Source organism: Labrus mixtus, chromosome 2, assembly GCF_963584025.1.
Source record: "Labrus mixtus chromosome 2, fLabMix1.1, whole genome shotgun sequence".
NCBI lineage: Eukaryota > Metazoa > Chordata > Actinopteri > Labriformes > Labridae > Labrus > Labrus mixtus.
In genome coordinates, this window is record NC_083613.1 from 13,181,263 (window position 1) to 13,200,483 (window position 19,221).

The window sequence follows — 19,221 nt, forward strand, 5'->3', positions numbered from 1 at the left end:
TCTCTGTCTTCTTCCTGCTCCACTTTTCAGAAAATGTGTGCTCAAACAGGCCGTTTGGAGATTTTCCCTTCATGACATCACAAAGGGCAGTAACTCCTCCCCCAGGTGGGTGACACTCCCACAGCTAGGTGTTTGTTCTGCCCTCTGAGTCTGCCTTCTCACCGTAAACAATAGGACATGGAGCGAGAAAGACCGAGCCACCCAAGCCCTTCCGGAGAGGGGGCGTGGTCAGACACAGCTCATTTACATATTTAAAGGTACAGACACAGAAACAGCCTGTTCTGAGCAGGGCTGAAATAGAGGGGTTTATAGACATGATCAAATACAGGATCAGAGTGGATTTAGAACAAGAAACTTCACACACATGTTTTTGGGAGCTCTGAGACTTATTTAAACTGGTTGAAGAGGAGGAGAATATGTCACCTTTAACATATGATTAATCACAATTGTAAATAATTAACTGTTTGACAGCCCTCGTTTAAATATAGGAAGTCCATCAAGCATGTAGGTCAAAAACATTACGTTTTATTTATCTGGACAGAAACCACATTTAAAAAAAAAAACTTTTAAAATTAACAATAAACATGTCATGTATACAACAGTTAAGTATACATACACATAAAGCACATCATTCTTTTCACATAAAGCATTTCCCAAGAAGGCATGAAAAAACAGAAATCATAAGGTCTGTGGTAAATAATATGTTAAAAACATAATGTGAATCAGAATCCTCTTTATTCCGTAGCAGCTCGTAACATTTCTTTATTCCAGAGAAGTTCTTTAACTTATTTTCCTTAAATTACCTATAAAACCTTTAAGATTGTGAAATCCATCTTAATTTCCCCTCCAGACACCTCAAATAATTTAATCAATAACAAGACATGGAAATGTAACATTTTAACAGAAACTCTCATCCCAAGGTTGAAAATAACAAATTTGAAGAGGAGAGTAAAACAAAAAGATTTTCAGGGAAGCTTCAGAAGAATGTTTCAGAAATATTTTGGTCACGTATGAAACAAGCTTCTTCGTCCTGCATGACGAAACAAGCAGAGCGTGAGAGTCCCTCTGTGGGCTGAGTATTTCTGTTTGAGGTGGCGTCGCTGATCGCTTAGTGACGCTCTCAGAATTTCACTTTGACAACATGAGGGGTGAAAAAAAAGGGTGGTGGGATATCTGGTCCCTGCATTGGACCCATTTTGCAGAAGATGTATCGCAGGCTAGATACCCAGCAACATCTGTTCATCTATACATTTTTAAAATGTATTGAACTCATGGCACATGATAGTTTGAACGCATTGTGACTGAAGCCTTCAAAGAGTTTCCCTTAGACATGCTTATGTATCTGAGCACTGCAGGGTCTTTTTTTAAAATCTGTGCAGTTCTCCTGTATGTAGCTCTGTTTAGGAAATGAGGACTTAAAATCTTCAATATATCCTCCTTGTTGCATAGTCTAACACCATGCTGGCTGCTCCGAGTAAAGCGGGCTCCTCCAATTGAGACACGACCACCTTGATGTTCTGGGCCGAGACGAGGGCTTTCTCCGAGATGATGTTCTGCACCGGGGCCTGGTAGTAAGAGCCCAAGATCCCCGACAGAATCACCAGAGAGGGGTTCATCATGTGGAGGATGTTCACGATGCCCATACCCAACGCTGTGGAGGCTGGAGAGAGGAAGAGGAAGACAGGGAGAAATCAGCCATCAGAGACTCACTAGAATTTTCTACTTTATTTAAAATGTTTCCACAGAAAAAAGCACAATGTGCATTCTTTCTTGTTGCTCTCACCTTTGTTGAGAACAGCCTCAGCTCTGGAGTTCCCCAGTTTGGCTGCACTGATGAGGTGTGCAGCCGTGATTGGCTCAGCCAGCTTCATATCCATCCCCTCCACCTTCAGATGCTCCTCTGACGGACACACACGATGAGAGCATGTAAATAATAATGACATGACGCATATTGGCATGTGGACAAAAAGCTGTATCTATAGTATGTGACATCATAAATGTTGTTGACAATAGTTAATTTGATCGTTGCACGTTACTAACAATATTACATTTGCTTTACCTAACAGCTTGTGTCCATTGATGGCGCTGTTTGCAATGGCAGCGGCGACATTTTCGACACAAAGCCTGTGCTCACAGCACTATCAGATGGAAATAGTTCAACTTTTCCAAAAGCGCTGCCCTCGTCAATGTCACTTTCCCCCTCACCAGCCAATCAAAATCAAGACGGGGCGGGACATCTGCTACCAGAGGAGAAACTCTTCTTTTTGAAGGAGCAGTTTCAGGTTTAGAGCTGCTGCTGATGTCAGGACATGATTCATTTACTTTTTTTTGCCTTGATGATATTACCTTGAACATTTAAAGGAGCAAATATTTATTTAGTGCTCTGAAACTGAGGTCACAGAAAGTGCCATCGATGGACACAGGCCCTAAATGTGTGTCTGAACTGTCCTCCTTTGTATAAAGCTTCTTTTTTTTTTTTTTTTAAACTTGTCAGGTCTTAATCAATCAACCAATCAGGGTCAGCTTGCACAACTGGCCAATCACAGGGACTCACTGAGGATAATGTTTTTTATTTATTTATAATATCAAACCGACAGTTACTAATAAGTGGGTGCAGAAACTTCAGGTCATTCAGAGATCATAAATGGACAAAGAGTTCCTTCAACCCATGAATCAAACAAACCTCTTAGTGAGTCTAAACTTCTGTTTTCAAAAATGTTTAGGAACTGTTTTTACACACATTTAATGTGTAAAAGTTGTGTCAGAGTGAACAAACACACTTTCATAATCTCAGCTTCATTTACTGAGTTAAACTGACACTCCCTCCCCGACCTTTACGCAGATGTAAACAAGCGTCTCACCATCGTGCAGCCTTTTGGCCTCTCTCTGCAGAGCCATGCCGGACGCGAAGGACTCCACACATCCTCTGCTGCCACAGGAACACTCGGGGCCGTCCAGTGAGACCACGATGTGACCCAGCTCTGCAGCGCAGAACGTACTGCCGTGGACCAGCTCGTTCTGATGGATGATCCCTCCTCCAACACCTGCACACACACAGAAAGCAGATACTCAGACACTTCTCAGACCGTCAGAGGAAATACAAAAGTGCTTCATGAGTAACTGAAAGAAGTCAGGACACTCTGCCTATCAGTGCCTTCCAAATAAGGTCACGATTAAAGCCACTTTGAACTCCACTGCAGATCAAAGACTAAATAACTGGATCAATGAAATCCCTCACCTGTTCCTGTGATGACGGTGACAAAGTTCTCCACCCCCTTGCCTTGACCAAACTTCTTCTCAGCCAGAGCGGCACAGTTGCCGTCGTTGTCGACCCAGACAGGAAGGTGCAGAGCGTCTGAGATGGGTGTTCTCAGGTCCACCGAGGACCACTCCTGGATCAGCTTGGTGGAGTGAAGGACTACGCCCTCCTGTGGGTTCACCCGCCCGCCTGTGGACACTCCTGAAGAAGTAGAGGAAGAGCTTTTAGATTACAGCTTCACCATGCGTTTGTTATTTGATGTAAATGTGAGCGTGAGTTTCTCTTTTCTTACCAACACCCAGTAATCTACAGTTGAGGCCGACAGCGTCTCGAGTGGCATCTGCACAGATCTTTAATAAGAGCTTCATCCTGGCCTGGAAGGTCTTTGGATTGGGCTGCACGTACTTTTTCAAGATCTTACCCTGAACACAGAGGGAGGAAGTGAGAGGAGGAAGAGGGTTAAGATTTCCCTGTTTGATAGGAAGCTAAGTGTGCAAAGCTAAACCATAGCTCTGTAGCTGTACGTTGCCCTGCGTAACTGAAGGGTTTTTAACTTCACTTTTGTCTCTAAGCGAGGATGCCTGAAGATTGATTGGTTACTTCCCTCCCTTAGCTGTAAATGTTTATCAGTAAGAGCACCTGGAGTCGGCCACCCTGCATTCATAGTTTAGGTTAAACCAAAGGCTAATAGACATGGTTACATCAGAAAGGCTAACAGTCCATGCAGGTTACCCTCTGACAGACGATGGCCACTCTGAGGTTGGTCCCTCCCAGGTCGACAGCCAGAGCCGTCTGCGTCTCCAGGATGTGGTCGATGTCCTGGGAGATGGATTCTTTCACAGGGGGGAAACAGAACGTCTTCTGGAGGGGCTCGTCCAGGTCAATGGTTCGCAAAAACTTCAGAATTCGAGGCACTGCGTTGCCGTCACCATAAATCTTAGAACTGATGGGGAGCACAAACACACATGTTCATATCAGAGTTTCTCTTTTTTCAAAAACACGTAAATACACAAAACAGTCTAACATTCATTTAAGATACACTGAAGGTTTATAATTCATTATAATTTTTTTTTATCACCGTCAGTCTTTTGGAAAATTAAAGATTGAGCCCTTATTTTGAAATCGTCATCACCAAACACAGATGAAGCAGTTTGTATAAATCAAAAAAACTCATGAAGTACCTGAAATAGGTCTGAACTTTTTCACAACTAGTCCATTCACATAAATACCTTTATCTGATAATCAGGGCGGTAATGGAGAGCCGTGTTTTATAGCCTAACAGTCCTCAAAACTGAGGATGATCTGGGGCGCTGGTGGCGCAGTTGTTAGTGCGCGTGCCCCATGTATGGAGGCTGTAGTCCTCGAAGCGGGCGGGCGGGCCCAGGTTCAAATCCAGCCTGTGGCTCCTTTCCCGCATTTCATTCCCCACTCTCTCACTCCCTGATCTCCAACTCTATCCACTGTCCTATCTCTCCATTAAAAGGCCCAAAAAGCCCAAAAATAAATATATATAAAAAAAGAAACTGAGGATGATCTAGAGAGGGAACACTGGAAGATAAAGACTCAGAGACAGACAGGCAGCACACAGGTCTTACCAGGGGTATCTCTTCCCAAACTGTAGATCCAGAGCGTGGTAGATCTTATTCTGAGAGTCGGCGTCTCTCACATGAAGAACATTCTCACCTGGCACAGAGGGAAACGTCATGAACACAGCTGTTAACATAAACAACCTTAGGCTCATGGCATTGTTTCAGGTTCATATACGAGTAACAAGCTGGGTCTGATGTCTCAGAATGTCACTTATGACTTCAGAATATTTATACAGATCAGGTCTGTTTGATCGCCTGTTTGCTAGAAACGAACATTCATTATGTTATTTCACTTTTTAGACTGAGGGATGATGATGGCAGAGAAAGCGAGTAATAATTTGGTTTACTGTCACACCTACCCGTTTCTCTGCCAGTTTGTCGTGACCCCAGGTTGATGACAGGTGTGCCAAAGGCCCCGGCCTCTCGTACCCCACAGCTGCTGTTTCCGATCATGCAGCCGGCGTGGCACACCAGCTGGATGAACTGCTCGAAGGGAATGTGCTTCACTGCCCGAAAGTTTGGGTGCTGCTCGATGCCCTTCTTTCGCATCACGCGCACCATTTCTTTACTTCCTGTTTTCATAAAAATCGCCAGGACACAGATGAATCGATAAAGTTTCAAGCAAACAAAAATCTAGCATTAGCAAGACACTGACGAAGCAGCAAGGGTACAAACCTGCATCAATGTTGGGGAAGAGGATGAGGGTCTTTTTGTTGAAGGAGATCAGAGCGTCCAGCATCAGACCATAGATCTTGATGGAGTGCTGGATGTCAGTAGTAACTGGATGTTGTAAAGCCACTATGTAGTCATGATCCTGCACGTTGTCCCCTGCAACATGAACACAGTTAACATAGGTATAACTCAAATGTCTCACATGATGTTTCTGTGTCTCCACGTACCCAGCCAGCTCTTGATCACATCCATGTAGTCCTCTCGACGACTAGTGGACAGCAGCTTGTCATATGAAGGGCAGCCGGCCAGCAGGATGCGAGAGTGGTCCTCACACATGGCGATGAGGTGCTGCTCTGCCGTGCGTGTGCAGCAGGCGTGGTAATGGGCCAGTTTACTGATGGAATGGCGGATGGAGTCATCGATCGTACCGCTCACCTGGAAGAAAGAGCAACGGAGGAAAGTTTGTAAAAAAAAAGTAGAGTCAAGATTTTATAAACATCTATATCATCTACATGTTATGTACAGAGAGATATCACCCTGTACACTGTAAAAAGTACAACACTATAGTTATGATATATCACTAAGTCAACAATCTCATGTACGAGCGCTGCCTCCTCACCTCTCCTCCCTCCAGGTGAAGTATTCTAATGTTCATCAGCGCTGCAGCGGTTGCCAGAGCCAGCGCGTCAAAGCGGTCGCCGTGGACGACCAGGATGTCAGGGCGCAGCCTCTGTAGGACATCAGGGAGTTTGACAAGTGCCAGACCAACACTCTCCACCATGGCTGCCTCATCCTCTCCTCTCACAATGGTGTGAAGCTTGGAGCTGATGTCAAAGTCATCCTGCTCGATCATACGAAAAGTGTTTCTGCAGAAAGGAAAGTAGAGAAAATCATAATGAAAAAAAATCAATTAAGGACAAGAGGGTCATGATTAATGCAGATCTAAACCAAGTGTGCATCGTCAACTCTCATCTTACCCGTAGTCATCGATGAGGTGAGAGCCGAGCACCACGACTTCCAGTTCAAACTCATCGGGGTGGGATTTGATCCCACACATGATGGGCGCCAGCTTGGAGTAGTCGGCTCTGTTGCATGTGGCCACACACACCCTCAACTTCCTCTGACACTTCATCAAACAGAGATGTAACCATCACACAGACAGACAGACAGACAGACAGACAGACAGACAGACAGACAGACAGACAGACAGACAGACAGACAGACAGACAGACAGACAGACACACACACACACACACACACACACACACACACACACACACACACACACACACACACACACACACACACACACACACACACACACACACACACACACACACACACACACACACACACACACACACACACACACACACACACACACACACACACACACACACACACACACACACACACACACACACACACACACACACACACACACACACACACACACACACACACACACACACACACACACACACACACACACACACACACACACACACACCATTTGTTGATTTTAATTATTTAGCTCAGCACATAAAAACACTCTCCTCTTCCCTCTGTAGGAATATTAACGTCTCCACACGACTCTGGGCTTTAACTACAGGCTTCTTAAAAATGTTTTTAATTTCCACAAGTATCTTAAGACACTCAGTCCTACCTGATTCTGCTCATCCATGTTCTTCCTCTCCATTCTGTCTCTGTTTCTTTGCATTCTCAGATAGTAGAGCTCCTGCAAAACAAGGGAGGAAAACACAGAGTGAGATCCAGAGATGGTTTTTGAAGAGCTTTTTAAGATCCTTTTATTTCAGTACAAACCCGCTCACAGGTCATACTCACTTGGGCCTTCCAATCATTCAGATGCTGTTGCATGAAAACACAACAAAGCTACACTAAAAATGGTTTGTATTTACAGTTAACAACATATGCTAATGTACTCTTCAAGGACAGGAAACATGCTGCAGTGCTTTGCATGACAAGGCAAATGTCACACTCACACCTGGTACACTCTGGTCACATGACAGAAGGACATTTCTTTGGAGGGAGAATCGTTTCATTTAGATTCACTGGTTTAATTATCAGACAAGAGGCACTAAATCAGCTTAATTATTAATTCATTCTAAGTTAACCAACAAAAATCCCTTTCCTCTCTGTGTTCAAAACGTGTTGAGGGATCGGCCAGGACTATGACCTCGAGAAATAATGACGGAGTGAATCACATTGAGATAGTTCAGATCGTTTTCAAACCTTTTTATGTGGGTGTCTTAAACTTTAACTATGTAACATCTAGCATACACCTTCATAACCCTGCCTTTGAATATATTAGTAGGAGGAGTCTTCTTGTGACTTCTGAAACACTTCAGTGGTACAGAAGGTATTAGTAGTAGACGTAGTACAACATGTTTGGTATGCTAATAAGCGGCTAAGAATTCACCTGACACAAAAATGCTTCAACAGACTTATTTCAAAGCAGGTTTTCTTGGCACCACTGGAAAAGCAGGTCTGTCTAATAGCAGTAACATGAACTCTGGCTCTGCTCTTATCAGGACTCCGTGAAGGCTTTTTACAACAGCCCTGAATGAACATAGGGACAGATACTGCCACCTGCTGCTCTAAACACAGCATGACATTTTCATAATTTAGCATTCAGAGTCTAGTTCTAAAATGTAAAATATTAAAGCAAGCATGCACATTTAGAGGTGTTCTTTTTTAGAGAAAACACATCGTGTGCTGTACATTTTTGAGCCGATGTGGGAAGTCACAGGGATGTTGGAATCCAGAGCGGATTTAGTGTTTGGAATTTACAACCCCCCCTTAGGTTAGATAAGTCCACTGACTGAACTTTCTCTATTTCACTCCTTTGCCTTCTGGGAAAAAGAATGAAGAGGAAGAATAGAAAACAACAGTTAATAAGTTAATATTGATATATTAGGTTTCCATGGCTTGATCCATTCTATACCAAAGTCTGTGTTTTATGCATTTTACGATCCATGATGGATTCGACTGGTTTATTTCCTCATTCTTTTGCCCTGCGGTATAAAACTGACCTACCCAAATCTAGAATGAAGGCACTACTCTAAAACAAAGAATGGCATTCAGTTCATTGACAGGAGAATACTGAGCCTTCTATCAAAGAAGATGAATAAAATCTCAACAGATTTGCCTCTCCGAGGACTGTTGTGTGTCATGTGAGTACAGCTGCTTCAAGAATGCTGCTACACACACACACACACGCGCACACACACACACATTCTGTGTTGCTCAACAAAGAGTAATGTTCTATAAAAGGAGGGGAGTTTACAAAATACTGACAGCAGATCTCAATAAAAATCCACCTGGATAACCGTCCGTCATAATAAATTAAATGATGGATCACACAGGGTCAAAAACAGAAGCTCGCTAATCTGCAGTGTTTTCGTTACACATGATGTACATCCTGGAGGACACACCCTCTTCCCTCTGCACATCATTGTTGCAGCTGCCAGTGAAGAAAATGAAGAGGAAACAAGCATCTTTAGGTGTGAGCTTTAAGTGACCTCCAAACACGAGGAAACTGCAGACAAACATGCTAACATGTAATATGAATGTTAGTGGCAGAGTGGCATGCAGCCCCAAAACCAAACTTCCTGTGTCTGCGGAAAGCGTTGAAGAGACACTTGTTTTCAACTATAGGCTGCTTTAATCAATGTTTTGACTGAGTTAAATTCCTGGGGCTGATTGTTCGGAAGACAAAGACACCTTCACAGATAAACTGGCTCCCAGTAACAAACGTACAAACACAGGAGGATTCCCAACCGACACACACACTGAGGTGATATAAGTGGACACGAGTGTTCATTTTCTTCAATATTATGAACGAAACAGCAATATAAATGTGTGATAGAAAACATGAGCCCATGGAATTCTAAAGGTTCATCGTCTGTTGTCTTACATGGTCAGGTTGACCCTCAAACTTGCAGCATTATATTAGATCAAGACAGAAAAAATAAGCTGCTTTAAACTTTTACCATGGGGTCCAACATTGACCTTTGGGTGGGTAGATGAAAAGATCCACCAGCGAAGCATATATTTTACCAGCCAAATCAAGAGATTCAAATAATTCCACATACAAGCTACGTAGTTAGTCTAACGCTAGCTCACAGCAGACTACATACAAGCTACATAGTTAGCCTAAAGCTAGCTCACAGTCAGACATGCACACACACATAGCGCTGCGCTCCCCTGCTGAATCTGCTTCTTCTCTGGAACGCGTCTGTTACTTCCTCAGTTCAGAGGGGGGATCTCTTCGTCCCCCCATTACGTTTCTGTGACATTCTGATTGAATGCGAAACGTCACACGGGCGTAAATATCACGGCTTTAAATGGCGGTCTAAATAGGGCTTGTGTGTGCCTCTGTAAAACATTACTTGCAGCAAGGAGCAGGAGTAAGAAGCCGCAGCTACTTTAAAACATGTTTTAAAAAAAACAACAACTTTCAATTCCATGACTATTTTGATATAAACATATACCGGATATATGGCGGATAGCCCTCTGAGAATAACCCGTCAAACAGAAAGTCGGCCTGGATTTGGAGCTTGGCGGGTTTTAACTCCTGTTCTAGAAACATTGCCCAGGTGTAGATGAAGGATGAAGATTCTTGTGTTTGTACAAATCTTAGAAAAAACAGCTTGTGTTTGGATAGTATCCGTACATTCATCAAGACACCACCACATTTATGTAACATGTGTTCTGCATGTGAGTACGTTTGATAAGCCTCCCTTTCTAAACACACCTGGGTTTCTTACCTGCATTTAGGGTTTGTTGTCTAAATGAACACCTGACTAACACCGGCTATATGTATAGATATGTTTCTGTGACGATTACAACTCTTCAGTGAGTGTGAAAGTAAAAAAAAAAAAAAAAGAGTTCAAATGTTAAAAAATAAATCTTCACTCTGAGGATCTTGTTCAGATCAAAATATCTTACACCTTCCATTATGTTGTTATTCTCACAATATTTGTGTTTTTAATTATAGATTTGTTGCAGTATTTGATACTGTCAGCATCACTCAGCTGTTCTGGTGGAGTTTTTTTTTTATGTACACGGACAACTGGAAGTTCATGAAGAAGAACATTGTCCTAGAAATTCATACTAGCAGATTATTGGTCGACTATAAAAATAGTGGTTACAGGTAAAGAATAGACTCACTCCTTAAAAGGCAAACAAAATGGTACAACATTTTAGTGTCTCAAATAACATTCTGGAAAGACAGGTTTCTCATGCAAATGCTCTCTTTTTGTTCCTGCAGATAGCGAAGTCACTTGCATGGGAGGGAGGAAGGAGGGAACGGGACGAAAGCCACAAACATTAAACTGAAACCTGCTCTTCTTCTCTGTCTCGTTGTGACTTTAGCAATCGAGATTCTCTTAAGTGAAAGGTGCACAGCTTACAAAATTTTACAGGTGAACCTCATTTGATAATATACAGAAATAGAAGTTTTCTTTAGGTGATATGTTCTTTACGTTTGCCTGAAATATAAAAGGACTTGTTTCAGGCGGACACTTTCAGTTTGGTTGTGAAAGTGTCCACCTGCATTACTCGTCATCGTACAACCATAAATCAAATTTACTCTGATGAAAACATTGAGGGAGGAATTTCAACCACAGTTTTTTTTTTTTTTTTTTTTTACACTTGTGTGGTTTTTAATGCAACACTGTTCGTTGCACGCCTTTTACACATCAGTGTCTTTTCTCTTTTTTTAATAATTACTGTGAAAGCATTGTTTCTGTCAAAAAGAGCCTACACAATCTCATCTGGCTCTAGGGCCCTTAACACTTTAAAACACGCTCGTACTCCTACGTTTAGCGAATAGTTGAATACACGTTTATGATATCAATTGAATTAAATTATTATTGTTCATCACAGGAAAGTCAGAGAATGGTTTTAGCTCCAAACATGAACATGTTAGAGAAAAAGCTGTGGCTCAGTGGTAGAGTTGTGTCAGATGTCGACGTGTCCTTGGGCAAGAGGCCGACCCTGAGTTGCTCCCTCTGCTATTTCAGCCATGTGTGAATGTGTATGAATGGGATTAGTTCATACTGATGGACACTTTAGCCTCCTCTGCCGTCAGTGTGTGAATGTGTGGCAGCACTGTCCAACTAAAAATGTAATTTTCTTCCACTCAATATATAAAGAAATGATAACTTCACAACTTCTTTTTACTGCTCAAACCAATAAACGTAAAAGTTTTCCTGTCTGTCTTTATTGCTCTGAAGAAGCTTATTTGTAGTGCTGTTAAAAAAACATTACTCTTGTCAGGATGAGGGTTTTTTTTAATGGCACCCTAATGAGGTTCATCATCTCTGTCGATATCATCTTAGTTTTGCAAACCGTTCCAGTTTAAATCAGAACAGCCACACAGATGAGCTACAGTGAGATTATGACAGGAAGCGTGTGCTGCCTTCCTCCAACTCTCATGTGTCAGGTCAAACAAGAAAAAAAACGCCTTCAGGACTAACTCTTGTGCTGTCACTTGATTCTCATTCAGCACACTGTGACTTCCACTCAAGCATCACAAGACAGCATCAGCGGCCAGTGTTATGGTATGGGGGGGGGGAGGGAGGGACACATGCAGACGGCAAAGGCAGAGATGACACAGCAACGGAGGAAGGCAGAGACAGAGATACTGTACAGACAGAGTAAAGCAGACTGAGAGAGGAAGGACATGAGGACAAAGATGAAAGATAAATGAGAGTGTATAAAGACTGAGGCTATCTGACTCACATGAGGGTTTATGAATAAAGAACCCGGATGCATTTCCATCCCACGTCTCCGCAAATGCTCAGCTAAAATCGCCCTCTGCTGTTCTTTTTTTAAATTTTTTTTCTCAATCCTTTTATCTTTTTGCTGCTCTCTTTAGCTCAGCCGCATTAGGCTACGGAAGGAGGGCATGCAGGAGCCAGCGAGCAGCGAGAGGAGAGAAAGGAAGAGAGGGAGGAAGGGTGACATACACATACAGCTGGGGGAGGGGCTGCATGAGAGAGAGGCTGGGTTGGGTTGGACTCAAGCCTGTGATTGGCTGGATGTTGGAGAAAAAAAAGAAGCAAGGAGCAATGTTGTCATCAGGGTCCACACTTAAAGTGTGACTACATCCCCAGGACAGGGCCTTCCTCTGCCCACTACAGAACTTTGAAATGTGCTAAATGCTACAAAGTTAGAGAGGGAATGAGTCTAGATGTAAGAGGTCAGAGTTACTCACTGATACTGAATCAAAAGCTTCAGGATTACTTTAAATGTCAACAAACAGAAAAGTCCCAACAGGTCAACTCATCGACAGCATCAGAGCTGTAGAGTAGACAGCAGGTAGAGCCACCTTCGACCCATGAAATACAGCCATGTTTTCTTTTCAGACATTTGTCCTCACCACCGCCGACAGGCCGCAGCAGCCGCCTCACCGATATATTGCGGCTCGTAGAGATAGTCGGCTTGTAGAGATAGCCACATCTACTTCACAGCTACTTGTGTAAATCAGTGTAGTGATGAAAGATACAACAGAAAACTTAAAGTACTTGGTCTTTTTCGATTCTCTGATTTTTTTTAAATTTTCAAAATCCAAAACAAAAAACGCCAACCAGAATTTACATTTTTAGACACTTCAAATCCATTATTACCCACTGATCTTTCCCATCTCAGGGGAAAATGAGGGCGGGATGCATGGCCATTCAAAAATACTACCAGGTTTCTAATGATACAAAGCTTAATGCAAACGGGTGAAGTCCCTTTAAGTCTGTTGAGGGCACACAAACTTACATTTTCATAGAAATATTGCAATACGTAGCAGCGCAACAATGTGTATGCTTTCAGATGGGCCCATCTTAGGGAAGTCTCCTACAGTCATTGCAAAATATGCACATTTTCAAGCACTGGATGCTATGGTTTAAAGTTTTTATAGCCCTCATGGGGGCCCCCTACTGGCCTGGACCCCCAAGCAGTTGCCTGCCTCGCCTGTTGACAAGGAGCGCCACTGCTCAAGAAGCAGCTGTGATACTTTTGCGACAGAAAATGTGGTGTGCAGTCGAGGACTTCTCTCCTTACAGAGTCTCCTGTAGGCCACGGCCATGGCGGTCCAGAGCTGTATCAGTTTGAACCGTTAGCACAGGAAACGATTGCTGAGACAGAAGATGCCGAAGACGGTAAGGGGCAGGAGAGGATGGGGGACGTTGTAGATGATGCCCCGTGGAGGACTTTAATTTTATGGCTTTTTATAGGGTTTGGACACGAAAGCTGGCACCACAAACATCACCTACCCCCAGATCAGCCAACAGAACAATTAAATTGCAGAAGCCAGGTTTCAACCTGTAGTGCACAGTCGAGTTTTGGACCTGAGTTGATCAACAACACTACTAAGTACCAATACGGACGGCAGTAGCTCAGTCTGCATGTCTCTCAATAACAGAGTGTGAAACTAGAATTTCACCTCAGGGATTGATAAAGTATATATGAAAATAAAAAATATAAATATACAGAGGTTTTCATGTATAAAAAATTGGTCTCTCAATTAAAGTTACAAAATTGTCAATTAGAGATACCATTACTCCGCTCTAGTCTAAATCTGCTACCTCCGTAAAACCTGAATTTTAAACTTTCACCTGAAGGTCTTTACAGAGACTTCTTCTCGGCCCCTCTCAGCTGGAAAAACCTGTTCCTACCCAGGTAGACAGAACAAATCCTCCTCTTCCCTGGGTGCTGGCAGATTGTTTGTAAAGTGTAAAAATGTTATCACTGAAGCATCAGCTGACAGACTTCTTTGTTCTTTTCTGCCTCACCTTTTTTCCAAAACCTCTCTATGGCTGGCTTCAGGTACGGGCGTGACAATGAAAGCTGATCCAGTGAATCCAGTAGATCCAGTTTGAGAATAATAACAGAAATACATCTAACCTTCTGTGTCAGGCCTCATTTAAAAGACTGAAATGACTGTTTATTTTTCACACAGGGTGGAGATCAATCTGAACACAGTTTGAGCTTACTCTGCTACGCTGACTTCAACTTTGTCGGTGTTCTGTTCCAAAGGTGTTTCCTCTTACGTCAGCACATGCATGTTATTTAATTTGAAGAGTCTTCAGAATCCCTAGTGAAACGAGTTCATCGTGCCAGGTCTCCACACTATACTTTGAATGTCTAAGTGGGCGGCATTCACTTTCATTCCCCTGCATTTTGTTAATCATCGCAGTAACAATCAGCCTTTGTCCATACCTGCACATGCCCACAAACTGAGACAGATAAGCATAAATAGAGAAACAGTTGAACATTGGCCTCAACTCCACTCACACACTGCACCATCTGTATCCCTTCATCTCATTGGTCAGGATTGTCTGCGTCCCTAAATGCCCTAAACACTCTACCTTGATCAGACACAGCTGTAGCCAGAGGTCAAATAAAAACACAGCAATAAAATCGATGCAGCCTGCTGCAGACTGCCACGTCTCAGAGGCACTGAGTTTATTATTTCAGGGACCTAAAGGCTTCTTGTTTCTCCACAATACCAAAATGGTTCAATGTGACTTTGTTGTTTTATCTTCAAAATAATTCATTTTCAGGAAAATAATTACAAATAGTTTAAAAGTAATTTGAAAGACTTCAAAGAGTCATGAACTAAGTGGAGTAATTAATGTGCCAAGGGGTTAAAACGATAACCACAATTATCACAACATAATTTTTCTCAACATAAATTTAAAAAATGATCGATAAAAGTTTGACAGATTTAATCTAGTGCTGGGCGATATATCGTAAAGCTCGATTCGATCGATATTTAATTAATGCTTGATATGGAAAAGGGAACAGTGATTTTATTTTTTAAACTACTTCAAATTTTTCTCGCGATATTTCGTTGCTCCGCGAGATTTCCGCAGCAGTGCTTGTTGCGCGGAGAGGAAAGGGCGGAGGAGTCTCCACTCCTGCCGCTGAGTAGCCTAGCTCTTGTAAGCGACCAACACGGAGGAGAAAGAGAAAGATGAGAGCGAGGCTGAATTACTTCCAAAAAAAAAGGCACATAACACAGGGCTCGACATTATAACTGGCCCGGATGAATGATTGACAGAGTCCGGGCCAGCTGATTGCACGTTCAGCTGGCGGCTTCACTGCTGTCACTTCCGAGAGCGCGCTCGCTACACTCGAGTTGTACACTCGCACACAGATCTTAGCGCAGGTTTTCTCTACTAAAACACACGTTTGGTAAAACGGTTTTAGAAACCATCAGATCCCGACAAAAGCCGAGCTAAAATCAGCATTCAAAGAAAACAAATCACTCGAAAAGTTTAGAGTGACAGCAGGGCGTGACGAAAACAGAACGGAAAAAAGTTTCAGCCACAGTGACAGACAGCTGGAGGAGCTGGAACACGTTAAAGTTAAAGACTAGATCCTGGTAAAGCTAAAAGTTATTCACAAAGCATCTTAGCCCTTAAGAGAGCTCCTAAAGTAAAGATCTAAGGATGAAGAGTTTCTCACAGAGAAGAAAGAAGGAGAGATTCCAGCTCTATCACAGCCTCATATTAATATCAGATTAAGTAGACTCTTACAGTTACCAGCATGGTGAATAAACAGGAGCACATAAATATAAGAAAAATACACAATATTTTTATAATTAGAGCTCAATTAATTAAATATAAGTTGTAATTAACTTTTGCATCAGAATGGTTCAAGAGTAAATTGGTGACTGTTATTCTTCAAATCAAAAGTAATGTTCCTGGGCCAGCGGTTACAAAGGTCGGGCCAGTGATTATTATTTTTTTTATACAGTGGAGATTCAGTTTTATAGGCTACATTTAGAAAACTTTAATGCGATAAATATCGAGTCATGTCGAATATCGACATTAGGCAAAAAAATATTTTGATATCAAATTTAGGCCATATCGCCCAGCACTAATTTAAACCTGTAATTACACAACCCAAACAGCGGGAAAGTGGCGGGGTCGCTAATGGGCCTTAAACACTAGTTGCCACGGCAAAGAACTGGTGGCGAACAATACCGCCTTTAAGATAGAGATTTATCAGTTAGTGACGCCCTTATTAGATTGAAGAGGAGGCAGTGGAAGTCAGTTCAGTTTAAGAGGTGATGCCAAATATGCGTCACTGCAGCAATGCAGTCACGTCAAATTATTATTTAGCACATATCTGTAATATACAGCTGTGTTTGAAGTGAGAGGATGACAATGTTGGCAACACCTAAACAAGCCAACTGAACAAATAAAGTGACACTGGATAAACTAACGTCAGTGTTGACACATTCAGGACATCCTGCTTGGCAAAGGTCACAGATTGAACCACGTTCGAGAGGACCACACACACACACACAGAGTTAGTCAACAATAAATTTACTCTGATGAAACTTAAGAGCAAACAAAGCTATCGGCCATGAACCTCAACATGACTCTCATTAAGATCACACCCACTACAAATGATACATGATAAACCTGTTAACCTGCTTGTGAAATTAAAGACTCCAAATGTTAAAGATCAAATCAGTCCTTCTCTATAGAGAAGTCCTTCAAGAAATCCATATCAACAAGGCAGATATGAGTTCCAGTTTTCTTTGATTGGGCTGTTACCTCTTCCTCTTTTATATAGCATTTCATTCAAAACCTCAAGGACCAATATCTACTTGACTTATCTTTTAAAGGCATGGCTTCAAGATAACAATCTTCAAACAATCATAAAATTATCTTCTAACAAGTTACCATGCAGGGTCTCAGTCTAGCATTTCTCTATCAATGAGATACTGCCATCTAATGTCCGCTACAGGGAGGTAAACACCGTCCATCCATACACACACACACAGAAACTCAAGATTCTGTTATAGCCTACCGGACAGACAGAAAAGATGTTGATGACAAGTATGAACCCAGATGACCGTAAGGAAGAATATATAAAGCATTGATAAGGTGCACAAACAAAGCAGTTTGCAGTTTCCCCCTTGGTCTGAGTATGAACTCTTGAATTCAGGGCGCAGGTACAGAATGCCCAGGATGAGGACTAAAAGAGGCATTACATCCTTTGTACCGCGCAGTATTCAGCTGCTTAATAAGAACTGATTATACAGGACGAACTCGGCACTCTGCACTTTATTTAACTTGCTGAAATCCCTCATTGAATCATGTGATGCTTTAGTGTGTTTTTATGTGTTCTTATGTGCTGTCCTGTAAATGTTTGTTTGTATTGTGTTTTTTAGCTCTCTGTGCAAGGCAAATTCCCCTAGGGGCAATAAAGGTTTCATTCATTCAGTGTTTCCCCTACCATTATATTAGGGGGGCCACGAAAGTTCAGTATACTGAAACTCCCTACTGAAAAGTACATACTGCCTACTGAACTGTGGCTATTCGGAAAGGGCCACAGTCACCACCACACATGTATGGAGGCCGAGAAGGTATAATGGCAGCTTTACTTTAGGATGAGTCTGTTTTATTTTTTACGACTAAGCTACTGACCATAATAATAATAATAGTAATAATAATAATATAATAATGGTTAGAAATTGATTATTAGAAATTGAACTACTTTTTTTGTATGTTTTTTGACATTAGGGGGTAAAATATAAAAAATAAAAAAAATAGGATTTTAAATCGATATTTTGGAAAGTATCCCAGGACCCCCCTCATGGTGGCTCGTCCGTCACTTTGGGACCCACTGATATGGATCACTGTCACTACTTCACTGTCAACCTTGTTGTAAACACTCCCGCATCTTCAAGCTGAAATCATGCTTCATGTGCATAAGGAAACATTTTAAAATTTCACCCTCATGTCTGTTCGTCCCACAATGCATTGCAAACCAATTCGCTCGTCTCCCATAGACAATGAGCGCAGGCGAACTTACGCTGTGACTTTAGCAACAAAGTTATGCTAAGCTGGGCTAGCGCGTTGATGAACCGGAGAGGGAAACCGGTCTTAACCCATTTCAGCAACGTCAACGCAGGCCGACACTGACAGAGTTTGAAACAAGCTGCCAACGCCATCCTAAAGTCCTGACTTTACTTTATAAGGCGGGAGACATAAACTATTAAAGTTAGCTAACATTAGCTGAACAGCCTCCCTGTGGTTACAGCTGAAGTTATAAATCCTTCACTTATCGTCGTCGCGGTGTTTTCAGAGTAACGATCATTACCTTGAATTGTCCTGTGACACCGTCTTCATGCCGAAACCATCGACTTCTTCCTCTTCTTCTTCTTCCTCTTTTGCTTTCAGGTACCTGCGGTTACCTGCCAACGTTTTCTGGGCATCTGTGGACCCCGATGTGGATCGGGCACGCGCACGGAGGCGAAGCGGGTTCATGTTGTCAAGGTAACACAGAAAACCACGTCAACGAGACCGGACGTTCGTGATTCTTGCCTTCAGAATAAAACACCAAAAGCTGTAAAAGGAGTAAAAACAAAATAAATAAATAAAAGCAAAGTGTGAACAAAAATCAGCTGAATTAATGTCGCACTAAAGTGTTTCTCTTCTCATGTGAATTAACCCATAGGTTACACAATAACATATTCTATTTTGTTAATTTCAGCGATTTGCACTACTCAACATTGAACTACTGTCCTATTTGGTCTTGTACATATTAGTCTTTGCTTATTTTGTGTTTTATGTTGTACTTTTGAACATTGAGAGCACAGTTCAGTGCGTGCGTGCGTGGGCGTGTGTGGGCATAAGGTGATTCATATTAAAACCTTGATAT

At 42.2% G+C, this 19,221-nt stretch overlaps 1 protein-coding gene across 3 annotated transcripts; it reads right to left on the reverse strand.

Annotated features, from left to right (window-relative positions):
- Positions 1-505: 505 nt before the first annotated feature.
- Positions 506-18,823, reverse strand: gne (glucosamine (UDP-N-acetyl)-2-epimerase/N-acetylmannosamine kinase). 3 transcript variants are annotated; one of them, XM_061064449.1, is made up of 14 exons: positions 18,661-18,823; positions 7,187-7,258; positions 6,498-6,646; positions 6,140-6,386; positions 5,748-5,955; positions 5,524-5,676; positions 5,208-5,420; positions 4,855-4,942; positions 3,992-4,202; positions 3,552-3,681; positions 3,239-3,460; positions 2,862-3,044; positions 1,784-1,900; positions 506-1,660 (listed from the first exon to the last, which is right to left on the reverse strand). In XM_061064449.1, the coding sequence occupies exons 2-14, from the start codon at positions 7,238-7,240 to the stop codon at positions 1,425-1,427; spliced, it is 2,211 nt and encodes a 736-aa protein (XP_060920432.1). In that variant the 5' UTR covers positions 7,241-7,258; positions 18,661-18,823; the 3' UTR covers positions 506-1,424. The 3 variants fall into 3 exon arrangements, with proteins under 3 accessions (XP_060920432.1, XP_060920414.1, XP_060920422.1); XM_061064431.1 differs by lacking the exon at positions 18,661-18,823 and adding an exon at positions 12,289-12,482; XM_061064439.1 differs by lacking the exon at positions 18,661-18,823 and adding an exon at positions 7,366-7,650.
- Between the last annotated feature and the right edge of the window lie 398 nt (positions 18,824-19,221).

Coding starts and splice junctions, on each gene's coding strand:
- gne (XM_061064431.1), bottom strand. CDS start 12,327: ATGGAAATGCATCCGGGTTCTTTATTCATAAACCCTCAT. Junction 5,421..5,523: donor CTTCCCCAACATTGATGCAG/GTTTGTACCCTT, acceptor TTATGAAAACAG/GAAGTAAAGAAATGGTGCGC. Junction 3,045..3,238: donor CACCGTCATCACAGGAACAG/GTGAGGGATTTC, acceptor GTGTGTGTGCAG/GTGTTGGAGGAGGGATCATC.